The sequence below is a fragment of the Rhinolophus sinicus genome, chromosome X, assembly GCF_036562045.2.
Source record: "Rhinolophus sinicus isolate RSC01 chromosome X, ASM3656204v1, whole genome shotgun sequence".
In the NCBI taxonomy this organism is placed as follows: domain Eukaryota; kingdom Metazoa; phylum Chordata; class Mammalia; order Chiroptera; family Rhinolophidae; genus Rhinolophus; species Rhinolophus sinicus.
The window spans coordinates 17895997-17911800 of NC_133768.1; the positions used below are offsets into that span (position 1 = coordinate 17895997).

General features: G+C 38.7%; 1 protein-coding gene and 1 long non-coding RNA gene across 2 annotated transcripts in view; one reads left to right on the top strand and one right to left on the bottom strand.

Moving 5' to 3' along the window:
• The window catches only part of LOC141569541 (uncharacterized), a 742180-nt gene that overhangs the window by 472620 nt on the left and 253756 nt on the right, over positions 1-15804 (bottom strand). The window lies entirely within an intron of this gene.
• LOC141569698 (putative ATP-dependent RNA helicase DDX53) lies at positions 10388-12271 on the top strand. The gene has a single exon (XM_074323987.1). The coding sequence runs from the start codon at positions 10388-10390 to the stop codon at positions 12269-12271; it is 1884 nt and encodes a 627-aa protein (XP_074180088.1).

Below are 15804 nucleotides of genomic sequence, written 5' to 3' on the forward strand. Positions count from 1 at the left end.
CGAAAATGTATATACTTTTCATTGAACAATCCTACTTAGTGCTGTAATGGCCCCCAACTTTTTAACCTTGTTGCAAAGGAGGTAATCAAAAGACAATGACCAAAATATTTTAAAGGAAGCAAGAAGTGGGTTGCGCTTGAATAAGTTTGTACATGACAGTGAGAAGTCAAACTGTCAAACACCTCATGGGGATTTGATATTTTCAAAACTTTGTTTTCATTGAGACCTGTAGTCTACTGAAAAAACTAAAGCAGGAATACTGTTCAATATTTCCATCTGTATAATACAATCTAATTCATTTATGAAAATGCAAAGGAGCATCTAGCCAAGGGGATAGCAGCGGTTTTTCCTCTGAGGCTTACTTCATCAATGCTCTGTCTTCATGGAGTTTCTTTCATTAATTAGACTGCATATCCTGATGAAATGAGGCCATTATCCAGCCTTGTCTTTCCTTGAGAAGGAAGAGTTGTTTTCTTGTTGGAGAGACATTGATCTTGTTTATATTTGTATTTCCGACGTGTGTGTTGTGTGTCAGAAAATCATCCAGCATAGGAAATAGGAGAACATTAAAAGTTCGTGTTAAATCTATGTAATTTTACTAACAATTGTCACCCCAATAAATTTAATTAAAAAAAAAAAAAAAAAAAAGTTCGTGTTAAAATGCTAGTGAGGACAGAATTTCGCACAGTAAACCTTATTATTCCTCCCTGAATTTATTTTTCCAGAAGTAACTCTAATCTTGGAGTATTAGTAAGTGTGTATAAAACCAGAAATGCTCTGGATATGAGACACTAAAGATTGCCAGCTGAAAGCTACATGCCAGAAGGAAGCAGGCCCCAAAGGCCGTGTTTTCTTGAATTCAGGGACATTTTCTTGGTTAAGGGGATTAAATGGTAAGTTATGACAAACATGCACTAATTCTGACTTATTGGAAGAAAGTGTAGTAGTCTGCATAATTCTGAACAATAACTTATTTTGAAGAAAAAGGCATTTAAAAAATGGTCCGTGTTGTTGTTGGTTTTCAGGTATTATAACTGTTCATAAAGTACAGGAATTTCAGGTCTGCTTAATCAATAGCTAACTTGAGAATACTTAATAACTTTTGAACACATGCAACCAACATGGCCTGGATGGACTAACTCAGTACTTTTTGCACGCACTGGTGTACTTTCTTTTATCAGGGGCAGGAGTGAAAGTATAACGATATGTTTATCACATTAAGGGTTGTTGGTGGACAAATAATCCAGTTCCTCACTGCTCAGCTGGCATTCCTCTGAGTGGTACTCTGCAGGGTCTCCCAAAGTTCTCTAGAGGGATTAGGCTCAGGTTGCCCAAGTGGACCCGTGATTGATAACGCTTTCTTACACACTTTCCCTTCCTTGCCTAATTTCCTCATTCCATTACCAAGGTTTCCTGGTATCACCTCCTACAATAGCACTGTTGCTTGCATTTCTGTCACAGAGTCCACTTCTAGAAACAAACTAAAGACACATTTCAATTTAAAAACTACATTGCATGAGACCGAGAGGGAGATCAAGGAATACAGTGTAGGATTAAAGACCTGGAAGTTTTATTTTACTATAGACTTAATATTAGTCAACGTGGTGTGGAGTGAGTCCAGCCCCACACTGTAAGAAGAGCATCAGTGAGTGAGAGTCAAAGATATGGACACCGTGTCACCTGAGGAAGTGTTAAAGGAATTGGAGACGTTCAACTGTAAAAGCAAAGGAAATATGGGTGAGACATCAAAGCTGTCCTTAAATTGTAAAAGGAGACGAGGTGGTCGTATTTTGAATTGTTCAGCCGAAGAAGGACTGATGGTGGGGGAGGGCATCCAGAAAACGGAATTTAACACTCACAGTGTAGTTGAAATGAGAAAAACAACACTTGGAATCTCACATAGATAATTTGCTATGTAAATTTTCTGAGCCTTGATTTTCTTATTTGGGAAACAAAAAAGAATAATAATACTACATCCTATGGCTGAACATAGAGAGTACAGAATCTTATCCCGCTTCCCAAGATTTATAACAACTGAAGATTGTATGCAATGGCCCTAGTAGCTTTCTGAAGGAAAAACCATGACAGTCAAGTGTTTAAATAGAACCTAAATCTGTCATATGTGTTGCATATGAGATTCCTTTGATCAAGATGATCCATTCCTGGCTCCATATTCCCTTATATTAAGAAGCTACTGTGTTTCCTCAAAATAAGACCTAGCCAGAAAATCAGCTCTAATGCGTCTTTTGGAGCAAAAATTAATATAAGACCCGGTCTTATTTACTATAAGTCCCAGTCTAATATAATATAATATATTATAATATAATACAATATAATATAATACCGGGCATAATATAATATAATATAATATAATATAATACCAGGTGTAATATAATATAATACTGGGTTTAATGTAATATAATATAATACCAGGTATAATAAAATATAATGTAATATAATATAGTATAATACCAGGTATAATATAACATAATACAATACAATATAATACCGGGTGTAATATAATATCATATAACATTATATAATACCAGGTCTCACATTAATGTTTGCTCCAAAAGACGCAGTAGAGTAATTGTTCGGCTAGGTCTTAATTTCGGGGAAACAGGGTAGGTATACTGAAAGTATCCATACATTCACATTAGGAAATGCACACATTTCATGGCATCTTATTCTGTGTCCAGGTGGATTCTGCTCCACTTCCCTTCAGAGTTACCGCTGTCTGCGTGATCATCCCCAGCTTACCAGATCATTTTTAGCTTGGACTCTAGGGAACAATGGAAACCACTTTTAGTATCACTTCTCCCTCATTTCCCCATCTCAGGTAATAGCAACTTCACTCACTGTTCCCTCCATTCAGAAGGCTCTTCTTGGAGATACCTCCATAAAGGAAGTGGAGGCAATGGCGAGTGCAAAGCCCCTGAGGCAACTGTGTACCTGGCCGGTTATAAGAGGAGGCCATTGTGACTGGAGTGAAGGGAGCTACAGGGAGAGAGGTGAGAGGTGGAGAGGTAGCTGGAGGCCAGAGCGAATGTCAGGTCCACAGAGAGGCCTTCCCGAGTCTTATCTCACTGCCTTTTACCTCTGTCACTTACTCGTTCCCTCATTCCCCTTTCTTTTCCTTCTCAGCTCTTACCACTGTGTGGCATGTTCTGCTTATTATTTGCTTAGATGTTTCTTCACATCTGAGTGTAAGCTCCATGACAGTAGATACTTCGACTCTTTATCATTTATGTATTCCCTAAACCCAGAACATTGGCAGGCCATAGTAAGTAATCAATAACTATTTGCAAAGCATGAGATGCATGCTAATCCTGAAGCTGTCAGGGTCTTGAGACAGTACCTTTTGCTGCTGCAAGACAAACCCATCCCAAATCTTAGTTACTTAGAACAACCACCATCTACCAGGTAGTTCATCCGGTTTGGGTCAGACTCAGCATAGCTCTTGGACCTTGGTCATATGTGTGGCAGTTTGCTGGCATTAGGAGATGGGGGACAAGTGTGAAGGAAACTGGGTTCGGTGTTGCTCTTCATCCTGCTGGCTTCTCCTTGTATTAAGTTTTTATCCCATTGGCCAAGACTCTGAGAAGCAGCCCAGGTTTTAGTGATGAAGAAGTAAATCCGACCCCTTGATGGGTGGAATTACAAAGATACCTGGATCACAAGTGTATGATGATGGGATGATTGGATAAAAAAGATGTGGAATATATACACAATGGGATACTAGTCTGCCATAATAAAAGACGAAATAGTGCCATTTGTGACGACAAGGATGAATCTTGAGATTATTATGCTAAGTGAAATACGTCAGACAGGAAAAGTAGAGGACAATACCATTTCACTGATATGTCGTATATAAAACTGAAAACAACAAAAGAATAAGACAAACAAAGAAACAAAAATTCATAGACTCAGACGACAGTTTAGTGGTTACCAGAGGGAAAGGGGGAGGGGATAGTAGATGAGGGTAAAGGGGATCCAATATATGGTGATGGAAGGAGAACTGACTCGGGTGGTGAACACACAATGTGATATATCGATGATGTAATACAGAGTTGTACACATGAAATCTATGTAACTTTACAAACCATTGTCACCCCAATACACTTTAAAGAGAATAAAGTATGATGATGGGGAGGCGAAGATTTGTGGCCATTTTTGCAATCTACCACAGCTCTTTGTTCTTCTTTGTCTAATTTGCTGGTCTCTCTGTTTTCGAGCCCCATGCCTGTATGTCGAGCAGCCAATAAACTGTCTTCTCCATCTGAATATTATCTAGTGCAAAGTTTGTATACTGTTCTCTGGAAGGACATCTTTCTCCATAAAACTTTTGGGCATCGCCAATTGTTCTGATACTGTTTTACCCTGCCTTTTATTGTAGATTGATTTTAAAACATATATTTTACATCCAGATAGCTGCCACTTCGAGATGACCCTAGCATGTATTTTTCTTCATAATTTTCATGGCTGGAATGAACTAATACTGTTTCTATCTACTGAAGAAACATTTTATCCTTGTAGCATTTTTTAAGCCAACATCTGGTGTATATGCTGTACAGTTCAGTCACTCTGTTTTTCTTCTCCATAGGTTTTCCCTTGCCATTTGGAGAGTATTGTCCATTTTACTGTCGGCCTGTTCTTTTTCCTGTGGTACAGAATGTCTTGTGCCGCATTCATAGAAGCATTTTTTGCTCACATGGCTATATACTAAAGCACACACTCTAGAGCATGCTAAAATATACATAGAAGCAAATGTGGTTTTTTGTTTTGGCTTGGTTTGTGTTGTAATGGATGTCACCTGTGTCCCTCACCATTTCGTGTAACTTGCCAGTAACCACATTTATTGGTCTGAGGGATCTCTCTGGTCTTCAAAGTCTTATTTGCCCATGTGTAGCAGGTCATAAAGAGTGTCATGAAATTATTCGCTCCCCAACTCTAGTCCTCAGCTATTCCCCACCACATTCACTCCTGGGCTGGGGCTGATAATCCTCAGTTGCCCATTCTGTACTGGCTCCCAGATTTTCCCTTGAGTCCTCAAGCTCCAATTTCTTACAGGGTTGACCTGCTAGTTCATAGTACTCTTTATCGGCTACCTTCTCCTCGCCCCTCCCTCCACTCGTTTCTCCTTCCCTCCCAAATAAACTACCTGCCCTCAAACCTTATTGCAGATTCTGCTTCTGGGGGAGACCAAACTAAAACATGTGTACATATCTTTCTAATTTTTACAGTAACATTTTCTTAGTGCTAAATATTCCTTTACCTGCTGTTGTATCACATTTTCTTTTTTTAAATTTTCTTAAGCATTGTTTTTCAGTTACAGTTGACATTCAGTATTATTTTATATTAATTTCACGTGTACAGCATAGTGGTTAGACATTTACATAATTTACGCAGTGATCCCCCCAATTAGTCTAGTACCCACCTGGAGCTATACAGTCGATAATGTTGCAACAGCTATATATTATATCACATTTTTTTCTGATACTCCTGGGAACCCAAATTTTAGACCAGGCCCTGTCAGATAAAGTGATGCTTCTCTGATATTTCCTATCCATCCTTCCAAGGATGTGAGTACGGAGGAGGGAAGAGGGTAGGTAAGCGTGTATGAGCAACTGTGAGCTTGTGTGTGTGTGTTCAAGGTATGGGAATGGGCGACTATATATGTGTGTGTGTTTACATATGTCATGTGTCATGTGTCAATATGGTGAGGGGAAAAGATAGAGAAGTCATGTTTAAAAAGTAGTTAAAAATTTGAATGTTTTATATTGTATTCACTATTGCTGTTTAACATTTCAAGAGTGGAACAGTGGTAGATGCCTGACCAACACGCTGTACATCTGAAGGTGAAGTAGAATAATATTGACTGTCATCTCTAATTTCAATATATGTTTTCACATGAGGGGGAGTACAGCATAGGGAAGATAGTCAATGGTATTGTAACAGCTCTATACGATGTGTGAGGGGTAGTAGCTTGAGGGAGGAGGGTTATCACTTTGTGAGGGGTGTAAATGTCTAAATATTACGTTGCTTTGTACACCTGAAACTAATTTAAAAAAAGGAAACAAAAAATTGAGTCTCCAGCTTTAAAACTTGAGTCATTTCTGATTAAACACTCCTTTTATACCAACTGTAGAATCAGGCACCAAATATACCATGTTTTCCCCTACAAATGGGAGTGCAGTGGAGGTGGAAAGGCCTTGGAGCTATATTAGACCTGTGTTTAAATTTAGCTAAGATATTTACCATACCTTTGCATGAAGTTGGATATATTAGGTTGGTGCAAAAGTAATTGCACTTTTTGCAATTTACCTTTAAATCGCAATTACTTTTGCACCAATTTAATATTATGTGACATCTATGAGTTTCAGTGTTTTCACATAAAGAAGGATGGAAACATTTATATGAAGTTGATGTGACAATTAAATGAGACAACTAAGTGAGATCATTTGATAATTGCACTTTAAATGTATGTCATACAAGGTAGGACAATGAAGTTTGCAAACTCATCCTAGAAAAAGTGATACACACCTCATTGCTGAATATCACTATGGTCAACTTCGAAGTACCCTTTGGGAAGCTATGCACATCGATGCCAGCACCTACTCCACCCTTCAAAATAATTTTAGAACTTTTTCTGGAATGGCCATCAGAGCTGTCGTCGTATTACCCTTGATGTCCTGAATGTCATCAAAACGTCTCCTTTCAATATTTCCTTTATCTTCGGGTGAAGAAAGAAGTCATTGGGGGCCAGATCAGGTGAGTAGGGAGGGTGTTCCAATACAGTTATTTCTTTACTGGCTCAAACTCCCTCACAGACAGTGTCGTATGAGTTGGTGGATTGCCGTGATGCAAGAGCCACGAATTGTTGGTGGACAGTTCAGGTCATCTAACTTTTTCATGCAGCCTTTTCAGCCCTTCCAAATGCTAAACTTGGTTAACTGTTTGTCCATTTGGTACAAATTCATAATGTACAATCCCTCTGATGTAAAAAAAAAAAAAAGTTAACCAACATCGTTGCAACAAGTCTGCGAACTTAATTGTCTGACCTTGTACAGTAGAAGCAAAAAAACGTTCATTGCTACTTGGATCCCTTCTCTTCTTAGCTGTTCCTTTCTCTGAGTTACCGATGCCACACTCCATTCAAGTCTCTCAGTCTAATGTACTCAAAATACCACAAATACAGCCGCCGTTCTTTATGTCAATGCATCCTGCTTTCTTCACATGGACCTGCTTCCCTAATTAACACTGGCAATGCCACAGGACCCCTCCACTCCAGGTTCACTGCCTTTCTTTAGCATGTTAAATTGAAACATCTTTGATTATCTTACGGTTTGAAATTTCCCTTTTCCTTTCGCCTGACCCAAACTATTTTTCTCCATTTCCACTTTCTTCTCCACCTGCATCTTCTGTCCTAGTCCTCCAGGCTGCCCCTCATCTCTTTCTCAAGGCCACATTGGTTTCTTTCCCCCAAATGTTAACATCCTCCCGTCTCTAATTCCACACCTCCGAATCACAAATCAGACCTACGTCTTTTATAGGTCTTTGCCTCAACTCTCCAGCCTCCCAGACCTCCCTCCAGCTCTTCTTGCCAGCCACCATGATTACCTAGTAGCATTCTGAATTGTGTTCAATTGCTAACGTGCTAGATGAGTGCTTATAATTCCTTGGGTTTCACCTACCAGAAATATTGCAAAGCCAAGTCTGGCTACTGACATTAGTTTTACTTTTTTTTTTTTTTGCCCTAGTAAACATCTTTCAACATCATTTATAATCCTCATTTCATTTATAAAAGTGTTATTTTACCAAAAAAAAAAATAGAATGGCACAATGTTAAGATAAAAAAGTGTAAGTTGAATAAATTTAGATTTCTTAAAATAAACATTTTATTGTCCCTATTTTCATTCTGACGTGGACCAGAAGAAACTATCAGGAAAATTCTTGGACAGGTATATGGGAACCTCCACAATTGTTGCTATAGACCTACTATTTCTATGACATGGGCAGTTGGGGCTTGGAAAGTCTCTACTATGAACCAAGTGGTTTAACTATGTGTTTGTGTCTGTGTGTATGAGACAGGCATTAGTGTGCCATTCTGAAGATAGCAGAGCCCAGGCATATGAAGCTTGGAACTCGCTCCAAAAATCCACAACCCAATAACCATAATAAATTACATCAGTCATACCTAATTTGAAGGACATTCTATAAAATACCTGACCATTACTTCTAAAAATGGGTAAGGTTATAAAAAATAAGGAAAGAGTGAGAAACTGTTACAAATCACACATGACAACTAAATGCAATGCAGTGTCTAGTACGAGATCCTGGGGCAGAAAACATACATAAATGTGACACTGGTGGTATCAAGTCTGCAGTTTAGTCGATATTAACACACCAACATTGATTTCTTTCATTTGACAAATGTGCCATAGTAGTGTGAGGAAAGAGTGCAGGAAAATGAAGCTGGTTGAGGAGTACATGGGAACCCCTTGTACTGCCTGTGTAACTTTCCTATAAATTTAAAATTATTCCATATAAAAAGTTTAATTGATATATTGAGAAGAGATTCCATTGGCAAAATCCTTTGGACACTTTGGGTTAAACATTGCCCAACTGAGTTTCTCAATTCCTGTAATTATCCGAGTTTGTGAGATACCTAATATGCATTGTGAGTCTAACAAAGGGGATATAGGATGTTACGCTTCCCAACATATTTGGCCAGAAACCTTGTGTTTCTTCAAGCAGCAGCTTTCCAGAAAAATGCTGACATAGAGAAGGTTTTTCCCAGCGTGTCACAGACTTCTACCCAATATCTAACCATGTTCAAATTTTAATCAGCAACTTTGGCTGAGGAGAAAAAGATGCCATGAACACGGGCAGAAGACCTAAAACGAGGGGATGCTATGCTAAATGAGACACTCAGCATTGCAGTTGTATTTAACAGTCTGCTTCAATTGACCACACTTAACAGGATGAATGTAAAAGGATAAATATATAGCCTACTTTCAGTTAGACAAAGAAAGAAAATCAACCATGTAAATACAGGATGACGAACCAAATGCCCTTACGTGCCCATCACGTTCCAGTGCGCAGCTTTGTGTCTTGAGTTCATGGGTAGAATTAGAATTGTCATGCTTAGTGAAGAGGATCTAAATAGGAAAGGAAAGGCCGTTTCTGCAGATTTGTTTTGTTCAGTTCTACGAGTATGTGTCATATCATAAAAGGTCCTCAATGAGCTATTCCCAGAGGAGAAGGAACAGGATGGTGAGCGTCTTGCAAACCATGTCATATCAAGAAGTGCTTTCAAAACCAGAAATGTCACCCTGAAGAACATACAGCTTAAAGGCATTTGACAGTGGCCCTTACATGTGCAAGGATACAAGGAAAATCAAACCTATTCAGTGTAACTTTGGAAGTCAGAAGAAGGACCTCAGGAAACAAGAGGTGGCATATTTCAGTTCAACACCATCTTTGTAAGCATGAAACTGCCTCACAATGGAATGGACAGCCTTGAAGCAAAGTGAGCTAGATATCCATCTGCCCAGGTTGCTGCCAGGGTGACTTCTACATTGCACCTAATAAATGACTTCTACGTAGCCTTCTAGTTCTAAGACCTGTAAATCCATGAAACCACAGGGAAGGGAAAAAATTAAGAGGCAGTGAGAAAACTAGCAAACTATTGAAAACAATCCCTAAGGTATCTTACACCCCACTCTACCTCTCTTCTAACCAGCATCCCTGAAATAATACACAGGAACTGCCTGAACAAATGCTGGCATTTAGCCAAAGAAGCAGGGCCAGAATGCCATCCCTAAGTGTGTATCTAATAGACTTCTAATGGTATAATTTAAGTTACAGCAGAGGACAGGGAATTGATCAATCTATCTAGACCAAATATTATTACTCAAAAAAAATTTTAGTGAAACAAAGAAGTTGATTTTTTAAAATCCACTGTTTTTCCCTCCAGTGGAAATAATTGGCTTTTAAAAAGACTATGTGGATAAGTTCAAAGCCTGCGTCAAGTTTGCTCCCAAGCTGAGCCAGAACTAACATGAGGTGAGCGATTGAGGCATCTATGACACAAAAGTCGAGGCAACATAGTCAGGGTCCTATACCATAGGCTCAGCCCCTGAGAGTGAGTGTCACTTTAAGAGTTGTATCAGAGGTGCCTGCCTACCTCACCCTACACCCAGATCTGTGATTGGTCAGGCCATCAAAGCCCTTTCATGACACCACCTCAGATTCCCTTGGTAACTGTCACATAGCTACCTACTGGTGATAGGATCTGTTTGGTCAAGAACCTGAAGAGAATGAGACTTAAGGCTACATCTTCTCCCAATCCAGGGTAAGATAGGAGCCTGCCCGTTACACGGCAATGGCTGGGGCCCCAGAATGGAAAAGGGCAGAGCCTAATCCAAGAGATCTCGGGTCTGGCAGGAATGGTAGGGGCGGCATACGTGGGAGAGGCAGGGGCTGGAGAGCTTCCTCCAGCCACCTGGAGCCTAGGGCCTCCGGGCCCCGAGAACCACCTCTCTGCTTTAAATTAAAGAGCAGTGTGATTGGTGTGGTGATTGGTCGTGGCGGGTCAAAGATAAAAGAGATCCAAGGTATGACAAAGACCAAAATACGGATCACAACAGGTGATTCTGAAGCAGAGGTAAAAATTTTTGGCCGCAAGGACATGAAAGCAAAGGCCAAAGCAGCTATAGAAAGTCTTGTTAAAAAACAAGAAGAAAGTTACAATTCAGAATCCAGTGTTGATAATGCTGCATCCCAATCCTCTGTTGAAAGAGACTTAAGCGCAGATAACGTTCGAGAACTTCGGCCATTGATAGATTGGGATCACGTTAAGGCAGAAGTTGCGGAGTGGGAGAAAAAAAAATGGGCAGATTTACCACCAATTAAGAAAAACTTTTACATAGAATCCCAAGCAACAAGCTCACTGTCTCAAGAACAGGTAGACAGTTGGAGAAAGGACAATTTCAATATAGTATGCGATGACTTGAAGGATGGTGCAAAACGCTCAATCCCCAAACCGATTCGTGAATTCCAAGAGCCTTTTCAGTACTATCCTGAAGTGATGAAAAACATAGCAAAAGCAGGATTTCAAAAGCCAACGCCAATTCAATCACAGGCGTGGCCAATTGTTTTACAAGGAATAGATCTGATAGGAGTCGCACAAACTGGAACAGGCAAAACATTGTCTTATTTATTACCTGGGTTTATTCATCTCAATTCTCAACCAATATCTAGAGAACAAAGGAATGGACCTGGCATGCTAGTCCTTACGCCCACTAGAGAATTAGCTCTTCAGGTGGAAGCTGAATGTTCTAAGTATTCATACAAGGATCTGAAAACGATTTGTATCTATGGTGGTGGAGATAGAGAAAGACAAATAAAAGAGATTGCCAAAGGTGTAGACATCATTATCGCAACTCCCGGACGACTGAATGACCTGCAAATGAATAAGTTCGTCAATCTAAGAAGCATAACCTACGTAGTCTTAGATGAGGCTGATAAAATGCTGGATTTGGGGTTCGAATGTCAGATAATGAAGATTTTATTAGACGTGCGCCCAGACCGGCAGACTGTTATGACAAGTGCAACTTGGCCAGAAACCATTCGTCACCTTGCACAATCTTATTTGAAAGAGCCTATGATTGTTTACGTTGGTACTCTGGATCTAGCTGCCGTAAATACAGTGAAGCAAAATATAATTGTTACCACAGAAGAAGAAAAACGATCTCTTCTAGAAGAATTCCTACAGAGCATGCTGCCCAAAGACAAAGTCGTCGTGTTTGTCAGCAGAAAAATTGTTGCTGATGACTTATCCAGTGACTTAAGCATCCAAGGCATACCTGTACAATCACTGCATAGCAACAGAGAACAGAGTGATCGCGAGCAAGCGTTAGAAGACTTTAAAAGTGGACGTGTGAAAATATTGATTGCTACTGATTTAGCATCCCGAGGTCTCGATGTGGATGATGTCACACACATATATAATTATGACTTCCCACGGAATATTGAAGAATATGTACACAGAGTGGGGCGTACTGGAAGGGCAGGGAAGACCGGCATAGCTATTTCCCTTGTGACTCAAAATGATTGGAAGATTGCCCCGGAATTAATTAAAATTCTGGAAAGAGCAAATCAAAGTGTCCCAGAAGATCTTGTAATGATGATTGAACAACACAAGTTAGGCAAACAAAAAAAGTACACAGGAAAAAACTCCAAAAACTCTCAAGGAAGACCCAAGTAGTCTGGTTGATGTCTACATTGAAAAGTTGTACCTGGGTACTAGAAGATTCAAGACATGTTTAAGATATGCAGTATTCGAGATACATAAGGAAGTAGTGGAAACATACCAGCAGTTTAAAGACATGTGACCGATTCTTAATACCACTAAGCTTTCAATATTGGGTATGTTCCTTAATAAAATCAAATGTTTTGAAAACGAGAGAGTGAGAGATTATGTGGGGAAGAAATAAATATGTGTTGGTTAAAGTTTAGTTTGTAGTATAGCGTGCCATGTCCTTCTGTGTCTTCCCTGAAAGACTTGTAGAAGACAACAGTGGGGCTTTCCTTGCTTTAACATAGTTGTACCGAATTGAAACATAGCTTTCATCAAGCTATTCCCGTCAAAATACTGTTTTCACCCAGTGAGGCGCAACAAATTTCCCCAAAATTCCTCCACTATCGTTCCCTGATATTTTTTAAGTCATAAGAAGATAACAGCTAAATCTAAAGGACCCAAAATTCTCTTTTGTTTTCCATATAAATGTGACTAACAGAGCACAGGTGTCTGACTCAGTGGGAATCGGATACTCATTCAAACTCTTACTAACCACTGATTCCATATTGGAGGGAGGTCACTTGACTTTAGAAACCTCACTTTCTTCACTAGTAAATTGCGATGATTGTATTAAGTAATTTTGGGACCCCTTTCACCTCTACATTCTATGATAGTACAACTAAAACTGTATACCCCAGCTATATATTAACACTTTATTTTCTAATCTAGGGGGGAAAATCATACTATGTGTAACACACCGAACAATGAAACCCTTTTAAATAACCTGAATAGTGTATTTTGCGTGTGTTTGTTTTAATTGATTTTTGTAATGTGACTCGCAGGTTGTCTATTTTCTTGTCATCATATTTTATTTTTCAATTTGTCTTTAAAAGGTCTAAACCACATATATATATATTCCTCAGAGGAAAAATTAATGTGAAAGAAAAATATGCCTTTCATATTGGGAAAAACAGTAAAACAAATGCCACTTTTGCCATAGGAAACAGTTTTAGTAAAACTCCTAATTTATAATCCTACCTCTTAGGTTTTCTTTAGAAGAAATATGCATCTTTCCACATTGCTAGAAATATAATGATGTTTAATTTTTAAATTCAGTGTTTGTTTTTTGATAACATTAGAATTATTCAAGCCTTAAAATTTCTGGCAAAATAAAAAAACTAATAATAACGCAACAATCTTTCTTCCCAGCATGCTTCAGTTGTGACCACAAGAATTAAATCAGAAATTACCCTATTTTGCCATGTTTAATGTGCTCCCATGTATAATGCACACCCACGTTTTTGGCCCAAACTTTCAGGGAAAAGCTTTTGTTTTAATTTTTTAATTCAAATTTTTATTTGTTCATATTTAGGTACTTGTTTTTTGTATTATAAAGGAATTGTAGCATTTATTTTTTAGTATATTATGGTACAAGAAATTTTATGTAACAAAGATTAAATAGTACCATTTGTGACAACATGGATAGATCTTGAGACTATAATGCTAAGCAAAATAAGTCAGAAAAAGTCAAGAGCCATATGATTTCACTGATATGTTGTATAAAAAACTGAAAAGAACAAAAGAACAAGACAAACAAATGAAGAAACAAAAACTCATAGACATGGACAACAGTTTAGTGGTTACCAGAGGGTGGGAGGGAGGGGGGTGGTAGATGAGGGTAAACGGGGTCAAATATATGGTGATGGGAGGAGAACTGACTCTGGGTGGTGAGCACACAATGTGATGTATAGATGATGTATTACAGAATTGTGCACCTGAAATCTATGTAACTTTGCTAACCATTGTCACCCCAATAAACTTTAAGTTAAAAAAATAATAATTACAAAACACAAGAACAGATACAAGGTACAAGAACTTTTATGTACCCGTAACATATTTACAATATTTATGCATCATAGAAGGCCATGAACTCTTCGTTGCAAGTTTGTGGTAAGTTCAACAAAACCAATTATCACATTCCAGGGTATTATTTTGCATACGGATATCATTATTGATTTCTAGAGTTACACTTTAACCCATAAGCATAAATAAAAGAATTAAAAACATTTATATAGATACCGAATTAGTACTACCCATGTATAATGTGTATCCTTATTTTTCCCTCACAAATTTGGGCAAAAAACTGTGCACTATATATAGCAAAATATGGTAAGCGAAATAAAGCAGTAAATACTCCAGGTATAAGTATTTGAAGTTTAAAGACTGGCTTTAAAGGCTCTTTATATAGGCCTCAATATCTCTTGATAAAATAACAATGGTTAACGTTTTTCAGTGTCTGATGTATACCAGGTGCTTTATCTTGTAATCTATAATCTTTATTAAAAATAACCACTCAGAATACCTTATCCCCATTTTGCAGAGGATAAACCAAGAACAGAGGAACTAACTTTCCTAAGATTACTAAATCTAGTTACAGAAGAATGAAGTGATATTGTAGCCCAGATGTGCCTGATTCCAATATTTACATTCTCTTCGTTTCAATAGTTGCTATGTGCAAGACAATATGCTTGTCCTGAGGTTGCCCACATGTTCAGATTTAGTGAAACAGAGCAGTATGTACAAATTTACTCTAATGCAAAGCAATCGACAGCCGAAAACTGTGATAGAAACCCAAGTAGCCTGTTCCTGTTCACTCAGAGGAGACATGATGAATGTTTAGCAAGTTGGAGTATATGCTATTTGCCAGAAATCCTCGTAGGGGAAATGACATATTTGTTACAGAAAAATGTAACAATTAAGCCATATGAGATACAGACTGAGGTTTCTCAATCATGTTCAAGAAACAACAAAAATTATCACTCAGTGTCTACCAGTAAGAAAAGGAGAGAAACATACGTTTCTTCTAAAAAAAAAAAAAAGTCTGAGAAGGACCACTGTACAGGGATATATGTAAGTAGAGCCAGAACAGTGGTTCTCAACCAGGGACACTTTTTGCCCCTCCCTTCCAGGAGATGTTTGACAATATGTGGAGATAGTATTGGTTGTTTCAGTTCTGGAGGGTGGGGGCAAGGTGCTACTGGCACCTAGTGGGTAGAGGCCAGGGCTGCTGCTAGACATTCTACAATCTACAGGACAGCCCCACACAAAAAAGAATTATTTGACACAAAACATCAATAGTGCTGAGATGGAGAATCCCTGAGAGAGCAGGAAGAAAACAAAACACAAAACTAAGTGCACAGTAACCAAGAAAGGACTTCAGAGGAAAGAATAGAGGATTTTAAAATGATATCTTGTGGGTTATACAGAACAAACTCCTCTCCTACAATCTTCCTGTCCTTGGTTTGGTCTACATCAGTGGTTCTCCAGCAGAGCCCAGGAGTGCTGCTAAACACCCCACAATGCACAGAGCAAGCCCTCAAAACAAGTAATGTGGCCCAAATGTCAATAGTGCCACAGTTGAGATACCTTGCAATAGAATAAGCACAACAGGCCCTTCCCCAAAATTCAATTGCAGAGAAACCAAGAAGGAAATTCAGTGA